Here is a 15,002-nt window from a genome sequence, read left to right as displayed (position 1 = left end):
AACAGCAGCACTGGGACTGACAGCTCTCAGAGAGGTGTCTTTGAAGCCACATCCTCTTGCTTAGGGACTTTACACAAGGCAATTTGCCATCCCAAAGCGAAATAACTTCTCTAAAACTAACTTTAACGAGGATCTATGTCTTCTTAGCGTTTAATACAGAAGATTGAAAGTTGGCTCTGAAAAGTTTGGAGCTTTATCCTTCTCGGAAAACACATGACTTGACAGAGTCGCAGCAAAAGAGAAAATGTTTTTTTGCCCTCACCAAAGGACTTATATACACAGATACAAATTATATAGACAATATAGACAATACAAAAAGAAAAAGAGAAGACAAAGAAAGAAATACAAAATATAGGGAATCCCTTTCCCATGCCACCCCGTCCCTCCCCCTTCCCACCCATCTTGCCATTTCACAGAAAATCCTTCCTGATGTTTGTTAGCAATCGTCTGAGTTCATCCATCTACTATATTATATATATTATTTATATTATTGCAAAACAATTTATTTATATATAAATAATATATTTATTGTTTTTTATGTAATAAAACAAATAATTAGGGACACCTGCATTTTACACTTTAAATATTCCTGGTGAAGTTTAAATGTTATGTTGAAGAATGGATCCATTATTAAAACACTTCTTCTGTTTAGTATGCCAACATATAGACAGTCTTTGAAGAAACTGTGTTTTAAGTTATTATCACTAGATACTTAACAGTATATATAGCGTTTTAGTTTATTTCAGCTAATTATTTAATCTTGGCGCACAAAATGATGTTCCCATGCAACTAAACGGCATTCTCAATTACGGTTAAAGTAAACCACAAAAGGTTTTGAACAGATTAAAGTCGCAGCCTTAGATACCCTGTAACTGTTGTAAATACAATTTTAAAAAAAAACAATGTTTCTTGTTCTATGGGTCTTACGTAATGGAAGTAAAGGTTGTAAATGATTAAAAGTCTACGTTAAAGAAGGATTTTGAGCAAAACAAGCAATACCTCACGAGGGACAAATGATTTTCAGTCCCTTTTTCTCTAACTATATTCTCTATTTGAATTAAAGAAACATGCTATTTAAACCTTGCTTTTAGGTTTACCAAAATGTAATTCTGACTATTGGAAGCAGTGGATTTAAACCATTTTCATCTTGCATCGTATCATTGTAACAGTACAGGGTTAAGAGCAGGTTCAAATTGGATGTCTTGGAGGAGTATGAAATCATTATTAAGGGCTAAAAAGCAAAAAAAGACAAGCTCAGATTTAACAGTACTTGACCTAAGAACAATACGAATGGTCCAATTCCCTGTTAATAATATCTTCCTGGCCTCGTACTGAGATTTCAACCATTGACCTTGCAGTATTAAACCCTATCTCCAAACTTGACTTTTTCTCGCCACTGCTACATTAGCCAAGAAAAATACATTGAAACAAATGTTAATGTGACTTTCTCGCCTTCATCAAACACCTTTCTTACCCTCTTCACCTCTTGTTACTTCACCTCCATCATCCCCTCCTTCTCCATTGAGGTTACAAACAACCTGTTTACCATATTCATCAGGCCACTGGATGACTAATGAAAACGAGGGCAAAATAAGTCTATTCTTTATTGCGTTGTTGTCGCATATCGATCATCTTTTCACCTGAAATTATTTTTCTGAATCCCTTCAATGCTATCAACTCTCACTGTCCCCTCTATTCTCTAGCTCTTTATCTTCAAACAGCCTGTTTATATAATGGCACAAAGATAAATGTGTGTGTGGCCATTACTGTATGACACTGATAGAAACATCCTGTCTATAATGTTGCCTGAGGCGTTGTGTGTTGTGAGTGAATGGAGACCATGTGTTGGGTGATTAAGAGGTAACTCCGAAAGTGTTATTGGCTTATGTGTGTGTCCTTCCTAACCTTCTACCTCCCTTTCCTGATTCAGTGTTTTTTTCTTTCCTTCTGGTGTGTTCTCGTCTTCTACAAATCCACCTTTATTTTTTCGCCTCCTTCACTCCCTTTTACACCATTCCTTACTAATTGCTCCTTTGTTGTGCTTTGTTGCACACCTCTCTGAATTCCTTGTTCCCCTCACACCTTTTTTCCTGCTATTCTTCAATTTGTCCTTCCCTTATCCTTCAGTTTACCTAAGTGGTCTGCTTGTAGGTGTTATCCAATGATATCTTTACCATTCTGATCCCTCAGATGGGCCATCAGCGAACAAGAAAGTTAGACAGTAGCAGTTTTAATCACATAGTTAGTGTTTCTAATTTATACAAAACTACTTTTTTAGGTCACGGCAACAACACAATGTGAAGGAAAAGATTATTGTTACAATTGGTATGTCTGTTAGGGCCTGTATAAGGTTATCTGCTAAATAACTTGACTAAAATCCCTAAATCCTTTGTTTGTTGGATCCATCCAATGATCCCCCTTTTTTGCTCTCAAAACTAAGCCGGCTAACCATTTTCTTTGTTCTTATTTTGTATTTATTCTGGTGATCAACCATGTCAATAGATAATAACAGCTTCCCGACATTATGAGAAGAGGTAGTAGCAGGCCCCTTCCATACCCAATCAGGAGGCTGATAACCACAACCATGGGATGGGCTAATACCACTTTCCACCTTGGCTTTTATTATTCTCCATTCATCACTAATAAATGCATTTTTTCCTTTATTTTAATATTTAGACAATTTAAGAAACTTTCATTCCGCCTTTAGTTTGCTTCTCCAATGTCTTCCTCTTACCCACGCTCCTTTCTTTCTTTAGTTTCCTCCCAATTCATGTTTTATAGTTTCCTTTTCCCCCTAATTCATCGTTGACCTTCTCACTTATTTTCATTTACTTCTAAGCACCAATGTTCAAGTCTTATAACACAGATAAGGCTTTTATTCCCTTTAAATAGGGGAATGCAACTAAATGAATAAATGACGTTTTTGTATTATTTTGCAAATAATTTGACACTTTGAAGCTATTGAGCTATTCTGCTCTAAATTACACATCGAAGGATGACAACACAACCAGAGTTTTTCTCTTGAGGAAACAAATCTGAAATGTAACAACCTTTGTTGCATTCATTTTATCCCGCACCTCACGTTATCTCTCTCTGACAGTTTGAAAGGGAATAATGACGTGACGCTTCTCAACTTTGAGACACATGAATGAGCTGAAAGTGAAAGACAAAGGGACTGTTGGAGATATAGAGGGTGTTGAAGGGAAGACAGGCAGATGGAAGGAAAGTGAGATAGAGGCAGACACCTCGCAGGGACAGAGGGAGACAGACGCAGAGAGATAAATGCGATGGGGAGAGAAGAAGAAGACGGAGACAGACGGAGAAAGAGAGACAAGAGGGGAGAGAGGAAGAGACAGAAAGCCTGCCTCCTTATCTCACCCTGCCTTTCCCAGCCAGCCCCACACTCGCACCTCATGCTACTTTCCGTGTGTGTGTGTGTGTGTGTGTGTGTGTGTGTGTGTGTATGTGTGTGTGTGTGTGTGTGTGTGTGTATGTGTGTGTGTGTGTGTGTGTGTTTGTGTGTGTGTGTGTGTGTGTGTGCTTGTGTGTGTGTGTGTGTGTGCTTGTGTGTGTGTGTTTGTGTGCTTGTGTGTGTGTGTTTCTAACAGTATATTTTCATGTTGGACTTTTAGCACTCTAAATGAATAAATAATTTATTTAATAACTCATTTATTATTTAATCACGTTCATACATACTAACTGTGTACTACTTTTACTCATTACTATTTAATTATTTTATTCCTTCAACCAACAGTCAAAACCACAACATGTTAAATGTATAAGTAATAACAATAGCACACACTATTAAATCGAGAAAACTGCAGAAAATCAACTCCTGTGTTTTGCCAAGTAAAATTCATGTTTTTGCTAATGGAGTCTGGTGGACCTGAAACACACAAAATGCTCTTATTCTAGGGACAGGGCCCACAGAAAGACACATTTTAGTCACAAAAAGAAAGGCCATCATAAGAAATCGTTATCATTCCAACTGTATGCTATACTCAAAACATTTTCACTACTTCACCTTCTTCATTTTCACTGCCTTTTCAAAGCCACCGGACTCCATTGACAACATTTTTTTTACTGAGTAGTTTATTACATTTGAGAGTGCTAGAAACAGGTGTGTATGTGTGACTCATAAGGCGCACATTGGTCTTAAAGTTGGACTTTTTGGGAACGATTCTTTGCTTTCTTTCTTAGTTATGTGATCAAATATCTTAGCATATGTCATGTTGGAACTGTGAGTAGACTTTGTCAGGATATGATGTGCGTGAATATCTCACTTTACTTTTGTAGGCTTGCAGTTGGCAGATTCAGTTCAGCTTCCACTTTGCCAATAGTGTTTTGTAAACGAACATGTCAACATTTTGGACCATTAAACAATTTCTTAGAAGTTTTATACATAGTGGCTCAAGCATCAGGAGGTGCTAACTGAACGGGTATATGCTGGAGTCAAAGAACGATGAAAAGAGTGAAAATAGAGGATTAAATGGAGTCGGGGTTCAATCACTGAAATACTTTTTGGGATAGATGAGAGAAACAGCTCAACTGGCTATTAATGTAACTGACATTTGGTTCTAAGTGTATGATGAGAAAAAGGACTGATGGTAAATGATGAACCATGGCGATCTGTCGAACTGCTGATGAATGACAGGACCATTATACATTACCAAATAGTTCTATCAAATTGTGTTTAATTTATCAAGACATTTAACAAATGATCATGCTTCAGTGTATGTGCATTTTCATCACACTGGATAAATATTTACATTAATTTTAGTCTACATTCATCCATTACCGTTGTCAATTGTTTTGTTTTGGCTCATACTAAGAAAAATGGCAATTCATTTAGAAAGCGTGACTAAAAACAACATTGTTGTTAGATAACAACATTGGAAACAAATTATTGAAAACATTTTTTTTAACATTACTTAAAATTAAAACCACACTTAAACGCTATAGATTATTTGCGATAGCCAGAGGCAGTCAGTTTCACAGTTTAGGGCTATACAAACAAAAGGCACTTTGCAGTACGTTCAAGGAACATAAATAACATTTATAAGAAAAGCAATGGAGGACTTTAAGTGCTCTGGCTGGAAGATAAAATCAAATAAAGTATGATGTACAAAGGAGCAAGTAAAATAATAAAAAAATCAAATAAAAAAAGGTGGCCAGTTTAGTGTCAGCAGTGAGGCTATAGGATCCATTGTTTTCTGGCGGCACCATTGTGAACTAGCAGTATTTTTCTTATAAACGTTAGTTAATTCAGTTAAACAGGCCCTATTATGCTAATATGTGTGGGTGTCTCTACTGTGACATGTCTCCGTGCTTTAATGTTCAAAAAGCTCTTTATTTCTCTCATACTGCCTGTACTGCAGCACCTCTTTTCACCCTCTGTCTGAGACCAGAGTGTAGTCTGCTCTGATTGGTTAGCTGGCCGGTTCTTTTGTGATTGGTCAACAGCTTAGAGTCCTATGGAGGCATTTCAGGCAGGGAGGGAGTGTGTGGGAGATAAACTAATTCTGGAGGGATCACAGGGATTTTAGCCTTTGCGGACCATTTACATGCACACAAACCTATAGAACAAAGTCTACGGGAAGGGAAACCCCTAAATGAGAATTACGATGCTTAAATCATATCCTACCTGCACACTTATCTCAGTGAATGGTTTTAAAAGCTGCATTTGTCAGGGGGATTAATAACTCCTCAAGCACCATTACTCTGAATTCATGAATTCCACATGTGAAATGTTTAATGTCATGCATTGATCTTAAATTATAGCTCTTTGTGTCAGTCTGTTGCCTTTAGCCCACGTCGGTATCATAACAATGAGCATAATGAATTGTGTTTATAACCCACAGCACAGTAGAATAATGAGAGGGAGGATGTGTGGGTGGCAGAAAAGCAAGATCGGAATCAAACAGAGGAGAAAAGAAAACCGAACGGTAAAGAAGATGAAGGAATAAACAGTTAACCAAGAAAGGGATGAGGAAGAGATGAAAAAAATGTGGGAATGATGAGAAGAAAAGTGGAATGGAGGAACAACATAACTGTGGTTGATGGCGTAAATCTCCCTCAGGTTACAACAAGATGATAGTTAAAAATATACCGCAGGGTCACTGTGACTGTGTGAGAGAGTGTGTGTCTTTCTCGGCAGCCTTTATTGCTCTAGGTTTGTGTGTATGAGGTGGCGGTGGGGGGTTCAGATTGCGGTGCCCATTAAAAGGTGTCCCTGCTGCAATCAGTGTACAGAGGCCTTAGGGCCCTATTTGTTACCACATCAATCTGGAGTTAATGGAAACACACAAACACACACACATCCAAACACATTTCTGCCTACAGTGCTAACATTGTCAGAGAGACCTCCAAACAGCGGGACACACACACACACATACAAGAACGCACAAATGCACTTGAAAACACACACACACAGCTGGCAGAGGGAACAAGCCATCCAGGCCCACAGCAGAACACACACGGTTTGGAACAAGCCAATCCCAGGGAGGTGCCTTCAATTCTTTAATCCCTGTCTTATCAGACTTTTCTTGTTGTCAAAGCAGCTTATTGTTTTTTGTTCACATACCTAGTCCAAACCAGTATTCCTTTTTCTTAAATGATAGTTTAACATGACATTCTTGAGAGTGATGTACATTGCCAATCCAAACATCTGTACTCTCTATCTGAGAATCAGCCCAGTAGAGACAAATCAAAGACTGCATTTGAAAATGTCATGGTTTTGACTATCGGACAGTTCTCATCAGTAGATAAGACAGCGCTGTAGCGAGTTATGTGCGGGCTGTGTAAATGTTTTAGCAGAGAGTAAATTGGATTGAGGACATATCTGCTCATAAGTCACTGTTAATCGCCAACTAGAGGAGATGAAATAACAAAAACGCAGCATGATGGGTAAAGTGAAAAAAGACTGAGGCCAGCAGAGCGGTACAGAGGCACCGTCTCTTAACTGTCCAAGACACCAAATCCCCAAAAGCTCAAAGCCTGCTGCTCTGGGCATTAACCTCGTCTCTGACTTCCCTGTCGATGAAAGCAATGTACCAATGGCAGTAAAGTATCTCATAATGAAGAGATCCTAAGAAATAAGCATGGTGGTTGGAAGTATCTGAAATAGGGGCCACTGTCAGAATTGCATGTTACTTGATGTCTACTGGCCAACTACACTTTTTCCAATACTCATTAATTAAAAAGGACAAAATTGGTTAAGAAAAAGAGCCAACTAAATAAAACACTCTACTTCTGGGCTATAAGCCAGACGCACATTACGACGATGTACACACCCTTTCTAGCATTTATTTTAATGTGAATGTGAAAATCTAAAAATAGCGAGAATGTCGGCCTAGTGAGGCAAATGGGTTGATGATCTGGTCAACCAAAGGTTGTAGTCTTGTTACCGATATAGCTATTTTAACCTAAACCATAACGTCTTTCCTAAACCAAACCAAGTCTTACTAGTAAGTTGTATTACCTTGATCCAAATTACACAAGTACTTGTGTAAGAATGCAAATGTTAAACGTGTTGAAGCCAACCGGAGTACCCTTCGCGTTGAAAAATGTGTTAGTCACATTCATATTGGACACTCCCACGCCTGATGATCGATGTTCAATGTCATTGTTTAGTTCCAATGCATGAAGTCAGGTGAATTTATGTATGCGAAAAAGATAACAGGGTTTGTTTTGGTTGATTTAGGTTTAGTGAATCTTACCATTAACAAGTGTCTGAGATATCCCCAACTTACTCAGTATGATCAAGTCTTTTAGACAAGTAACTCTAACCATGTACCCTATATGCTACCACATGATCTTAGGTTATAGGATTGCTAATGTGCATGTTATGAGGGCCCACAAAGTAGAAGCCCAAAAAATATTTGTGTTGGTGTTTGAAGGAGATAAGCAACGTTCGCTGGAATTAATCCATGCTCTTTATATTATATCATTTTAGAAACAAATAAACATGTAAGTGTTGTCAAATACAATGTGGTTTTTACAAGTTTTGACATTTGCTTTTATGAGGACTTGGTTTCTACCTTTGCTCCGAGCCAATAATGCATTTTGACATCAGTCAGTTGTCATAAAAAACAACTACGTCTTTAGCATACAAAGTGCTAGCATCAGTTCTGAAGAGACAAACAAGAGCTCCATTTACAGGTTCATCATGGACAGAAAATCACTATAATGCATTCTGTGCAGCATTGGCAAGCTGGAAATTAGGTACTTCTCCCTTGCACAGGGTTAAGGAGGGATTATATTTTTGTGTAAAAGGGTTTTGGTGTTGTTTTGTAGGCTATGCACATATGCATCTCTATGACAGGAGTCCCATTAACCCAAATTCAAATTTCACTTATGCCTGAAGGTCGCACTCCAGTGGCACTCCAGCTGTCCACCTTTGATGTGACAGGGCAAACATTGAAGCGTCCATGGTAGTATCACAGATCGCTGCTATGAAGAAACACCAGAGAAATGAGCACTTTGCACCACAGATGGCAACAGCATTTTAAAAACGAGTACCTTGAGGATTACCTCTTGAGCCAAAGAATAAAGAGATGGAGAAGAGCTGTTGGTCCTTACCAGGCGTGATTTCTATCGATGTGTCTTGTCTCTCCGGGGGAAAAAGGACCTTGGGAGGCTGAGAGGTCTGAAGAGCTGTGAAAGCAAGAGGAAGAGATACAGAGGGAAGGATGATTATCAGGAGTGTGTGAGAGTTTTTAACTAATGAGCTTTGTTCTGGTGGACACATCATGTCATGGGCTCATCATTCTTTCTTAACAAATCATCAAACACAAAGGTAAAGGGGAAAATTCATTTGGTTTTTCAGTTCACATCATATCCATTCAACAAATACTATGTACAACTGGCTTGGTAAGGACAGAGCAAAGGTTGTCTTAATTCATCCAAAGTAAAGTTAAGAGTGTTATTATTTCGAGAAGCTATTTCTTCAATTAAAACCATAGCAACTAGAAGCCATGCTTTGATTTGGATTCCCTCCACATTTTGGTGGGTTCTTTCTTTCTCCATGCTACACCCTTCCACTACGTTTCATGAAAAATCAAGGAGAGTCTTCCCGTAATCCTTCGGTCAAACTTAACAATGAACTACCCAAACCTGAAACCCCTGTACCTTATTGTACCAGCACTTCTGTGAACTATACAAAAATCCCCTGAAGAGTCAGTAGACGGAAAGCGCAAGACGATAAAATATAAGGGTCAGAAAGTTGGAGGGTGACATATTGTAAGATTCTAAGGTCTAAGTTCAGTTTTTTTATTTTCTCCTGTGGCTGAAAGTGTTTGCTCTGTGGCTTGTGTAAGGAAACACCCAGAGAGAGTGCTGGCCTTTGCACCACCAATTGATCAGTGCCCCGCAGCATCACAAAGCCGGATCTAAAGAGTCTGGCGCTTATTGACTCGCACACCTACGAGATTCCGCCTGAGCCACGGAGGCAGCTCGGTGCACAGCTGGTCTCACCTCATGATTTCTTTTTGTCTCTTTGCAGACAAACAGGTTGACAGACTCGCTGCCCTTCAACTGTGATGACCAGCAGACACTCTCTGCTGCCACCTGAAGCACCTTTCAATTTCACCTCACTTGATTCTGAACACCAAAGCTCTCTGTTGTGCAGCACCTTTTCCCCTTCACCACCTCCATGTTTCTAATAATCCTCTGATTTGTTTTAGTATCCCCATTATTATCTTTGTTATAGCACAAGCAATTTACTTGCTTTGTCTAAAATTGAGATGGTAATATATACTGTCAACCAATTCCTATTGATCATCTGATCATATTGATATACTAAGGTTTAACAAGGAACATGACATTGAAGGAAAAGGGGAGGTGACTAGTATTTTGAGAATATATAGTTCAGTTGGTGCATCCCCTTAACCCAGTGGTTCTCAAACCTTTTCTGTCAGGAGAAAAAAAAAGTCGGGTCACCCAAACACATAATGTCACGTAATGGGCCAAGTTAACATTTATTCAAATACATCAATATGAACGTGAGCATTCCTTTAAAAAAAAAAATCACTTTGCTAGAACAGTTATAATAAAACAATGCTCCATAATTCTGTGTGGTCAAACAAATTAATACAATTGTGCTATCTCTTTGCTAGAACAATAAGTTATAATACTTTTCCACTTTGCAATCTGTGCAAAAAAATGAAAATAAAGAAAATGCTGATATTTGGCAATTAGTGGCTGCAATGAGCCTGATTGGCACTGCACATTTCTTCAAAACGGGGCTGCAGGCTCAGTGGCGGCGACAGAGATTTCTTTTGGGGGTGCTGTGGGGTAGCTTGACGCTTCATAGAGGGTGCTCAAACATTTAGGGTTTCCCATTAATGTACCGGTTGCTACAGTGGAATTTTCTACTGCAACAATCCCCACACGCACACACAGTGTACCCGCAACTGTTACAATGAAGGCTCGATAATGAGCTCACTGCATATAGGTGTAAGCAGGGGTAAAGTGCTATTTTTATAGGTGGTGTGTGGACCTCACATAGGGGGGTCCGGGGGCATGCTCCCCCGGGAAGATTTGTTTTTAAATATTGAAGTTAAAAGCATCAATCTGGTGCACTTTGAGAGCAACATTAAGAGATCTATGGATACATCTCTCAACATGCATATGAAACAGAACTGTAATCAGATTTACTTTGAGAAACACTGCCTTAACCGATGATTTTACATTGTCAGAAAGCAAATTTAATGGGATGAATAAAACATTGGCTTGGACTTAAAACAGGACAGAAATTAACTATCTCCATTTTAGCCATGCAATCCTTGGGCTCTGGGAACAGACAATGTCTGTTTATCAATTGCTTGGTTCAGGTTTAGATATTTTAACATCTATATAAGGGATGGCCAACACATTTTCAACAAACATACATGGTACCCATATTGTATTGATTCTCTGACTTTTCCTTAAGCTGTAACAGGAGGTTGAGGATGATGGTTCTCAGTGTTTGAAGACTATTGGATGATTTAACATTACATTATTACTTTTTCATCTCACTGATAGGGTCAACTTTTTCAATGATCAGATACTTAGAGGTTGGACCAAATACCTTCAAAACTAATAGCACTTCTCGTGTGCTTTGTATTAAGTGCTAATCAGAAAATATTAGCATGCTAGCAACCAAAACTAAGATTATGAACATACATGTTATACCTTCTCAATAAAGGCATGTCTTCTTGTAATTGTTATACATTAGCAGACTGATGTAAACATACAGACATTGAACACAAAGTACTGCTCTGTACGCAGCTGCAATATGTCTGTCAGCGGGAAAGTTATGCCACTTAAGAGTTATCAACTATTTTGGTCTTGTCTTGAGATTCATTTAAAAGTTATTTAAATCTCAGATGTTTTTCGAGGGTAGTCAAGTGCCTTAGCAACAAGATAGCAGAAAGTGGGCAACCCTTAATATGAAGGTGGAGGATTCCATTTTGGGATTTAATAGAGGAAACAAGGCCTCTAAAATAAGTAAAAATGAAATACATAAAATGAAAATATAAATTACATTTTTGGGCGATTTTCTTTAATTTCAATACTGATATTGGTGAGTCAGTTTTTGCCCTACTGTTCTCCTTTTAAGTATTTCTCCCTTGTACAAGCTCTTTATTTGCAGGATACTGTCATATATGCTGTCTATATCAGAGGCTAGTAAGTAGAGTGTTTGGCAGTGATTCTGAACCTAAAACTGCTTAATAGCTCTGACTTTCAGTGGAACTTAATTGTCCCATTCTTCTCTTTTCCCCGCCCTGTACTTTAGATTTTTTCCCAAATAACCCTGTCAATACCTCTGCCATTCCAGGCCTCTCTCTGTATCTCCGATAAGACTGATGGTTTCATTTGCATTCTGAAGGGATCACTGCACCCTTTTTAGATTAATGAGACAACCCTTCACCTAGACCTACTCCTCTCCTGTTCTGTCCTCTATTCACACCCTATAACTTTTCTTTCCTCTTTGACTTGTCAGTTTCCCTGTGGTGATATGTAAACCAACTTTCTTCACAGTATCGGCTCAATTGGGATGATACACGTTAATCGATTACAGCTTTTGAACCTTCCGAGGTTTGATTACTCTTTTGCATAATATGGCATCAGTTTCTACGTGAAACTCAGTAATACTAGATGCATGTTTAAGCATTGGTGCTGCTCATAAAACGACTCCTCAATTGATTACCATTCCGTAAAGTTTGCACTAGGAAAGATACTTTTCTGCTTTGTTTTGATTGTTCCGTGCAATTAAGAGGTGGATTCATGAACATTCGGACATTTGACAGGTATGCCCAGTACGTACTGAATACTTAAAAGATCTGTTCCAAAAGATTGGTTTGTTTACTATTTCCTTTACCTTCAGTTTTTTAGACGGTAACAGCTAAACATCCCATATATTTACAGTAAACATGGACATTTGTCTATTTTACTCTTCCATTAAATCGAGCATATTGTGTTTTAAACTTTGGTTTTAAGATTTAATTTCGTAGTTTTTAGTAAGTCACAACAAGGAATTTATAATAAGACCATTGCCACAGTTTACAGAATGATGTTGTACCATTTGAATTTACTGGAATCTTTTTGGAACTGCCGTGCATTTTAAACACAGCACTACTGGGTCCTACATTACCAACCATCTGTCACAAAGCCAGATGCACCAACACCATGTGCCATTCATGCACACAAGCCAACTGTATTTACAAGAGAAGGGAAATTGTGGGTCTGTGTGTTAACCTGAATATAAATCTGAATATCAAAAGGTGTGCTCTGATAATGATAGGGCTGCTGTTTACTTTAGCACAAAGCTTTCCAAAGACACACACACACAGCATGCATTAAGATCTTTGAACTCTACGTAAAGTTTGACGAGGAAATTACAGAATGCTGATGATGTGAAAACGTAAAGCACTATTTTCGACATTCATGTGTAGCCACAGCCACTGCCAAAAAAACATCCTCAGACTTATAAAACCTACATCCTAACTTTCGTAGAATGACCTGAAAAAAGTAATACCAACACCACATAACAAGAACTCACACTGCTGCTGCTTCGATGCTTTTTGAGTTTCAAATGAGATATGACCTTTTTCAGTTGGGTAGTGTGTTGCATCGAGGACATTAGGTCGGACTGAGCCATACTCACAGATCTTCGACACAGTAGTCAGAGTTTTAAGTGCTTATCTCCTAGTCATTGAAGGGGATACAAATCTGGCATTTTATTGAACTTAAAGGTGTGTTTGTGCACCTTCCTCATCTGATATGAACTTATATTTTCGCCACAAAGTTTCTTTTCGGTTATTTAAGAACACATTGACGCAAACTGAATCGTCGTGACCTGATAATTTCAGCTCCCCAGGTGCTCTAAATAGAATAAAACAAGCACTTTCTTCTTATCGCAGTGTTTATGTCCTCAAATGGATTTGTCTGTCTGACAGAATGTAACAATTTGTACACGTCCATATTGAAATATCTTGAAAGTAAGACTACCAAACATGAAGACTTGTCTTAACATTTAACACCATGGTTATAATGATATTTGTTCTCTTAATGATGTTGATTTTTCCTGCTGTTTGGCCTTTAGTGCTTCGTACTGCAAATGGGATAAAGTCATTTCATTCTGACCTTTGCTGCATCTGTCCATTAAAACTACCAAGCACGTTCTGTCTCATCTGACCTTTGACACATTAGACTTTTTATTCTGATGCAGGGGAAGTGGGTTCTTTGAGAAAGGGTTTGAGAGATATTTTCTAAAAGTATAAACTCATAGGGAATGTTATGAAAGCTCTTTATATAGGCAATAGATATAAGTGGTGTGACTATATTAATATTGTCAGAACTGTTCAGTCTGTTGGTAAATAAAAACAACAGTACTCTGATATTGTTCAGGTTTACAAAAAGCCCTCTATGGTTTAAAGTTGACAATTTTATTTTAACAAAGGACAAACAAACAAACATATTGACAGGGGTAATTTTGTTGAATGATTTTGCGTCCTATTAAAAATGTTGCAAAGCTGCAATTTTATTGTCAGGCTTCTTGTCCTGTTTTTTTAATTGTACCAGTGTGTCAGTTTGTGGACCTTTATGCTGTGTCTAAAATCGAATTGTTCCCTAAGTACACTAATATGTTGTATACTGAATACAGTTCTAGCTAGCAGATTGCTCAATTAACCCAATACAATTAATGGTGGCAACTTTTAGAAAACAGTATGGTGGCATTATTATGAAATGGGGAAATTTGGATAAAAAATGTATAACTTTTATTCGTAAAGCACTGTTTACATACATGTAAGCAACCACTATTGTGTCCAGTCATGCACCTTCCGTTATGTAGCCAAGATGCCTAAAGAGTGTGAGAAAGGTCATGCGCTCCAAACACAATCTTTTGACCGTTATGAGTGCCCCACCCGAATAATCATAGTGCAATGCATTTTGCATTAGAACATATTTAAATAGCAGATTTGAGTAAAGAAGTCCACATATTGATACTGTATTGCTGATAATAGACATTTTAGGTAAGGTGCAAACCTATGTTCCTGTTGGGTACTTAAATGTTTAATAGTGCAGCATGTTTAATAGGGCCAATCTTTATTACGTACAAACCTATTGTAAGTGGCTACAGCAGTGGAAAAAGCACATTACAATACCTTTGAAATTGAGTGAAGCATAAAGAAGTATAAATAGTCATGGAGATCATAAATTGACATTGAATTTAGGACTGTAGTATAAAGTATTTGAGTAAGCTGACATTTTCAGCTTGGACTTAACAACACTGTCAGCTTTTCTGTTAAATAAAAACAACAGTGAAAAATGTGTATATTGTGTTCTGTTCAGTGTGCATAATCAGATATATTATATTCTGTATATCAAATTGATTTGACCTTTTGGGGAAATATGAAATGTCGGCCGGAGCATAGGAGCGGGAGACATTTATGTTTAGTCCTGATACATTTAGACTTGTATGTCATGCCCTACTCATAGTAAGACTAATTTATTCCTGT

The 15,002-nt window shown here is 38.0% G+C and overlaps 1 protein-coding gene across 8 annotated transcripts in view; it reads right to left on the bottom strand.

Annotated features, from left to right (window-relative positions):
* il1rapl2 (interleukin 1 receptor accessory protein-like 2) overlaps positions 1–15,002 on the bottom strand; it is a 565,814-nt gene that overhangs the window by 85,506 nt on the left and 465,306 nt on the right. For all 8 annotated transcript variants that reach the window (XM_079670815.1, XM_079670817.1, XM_079670818.1 and 5 more), the window contains one exon: positions 8,581–8,655. In XM_079670815.1, coding sequence (XP_079526941.1) covers positions 8,581–8,655 — 75 coding nt within the window. The remainder of the gene's footprint in view (positions 1–8,580; positions 8,656–15,002) is intronic.

Source organism: Notothenia rossii (assembly GCF_949606895.1).
Source record: "Notothenia rossii genome assembly, chromosome: 3".
Lineage (NCBI taxonomy): Eukaryota > Metazoa > Chordata > Actinopteri > Perciformes > Nototheniidae > Notothenia > Notothenia rossii.
The sequence above is the reverse complement of the archived record's forward strand: the minus strand, read 5'-3'. Positions and strand labels throughout refer to the sequence as shown.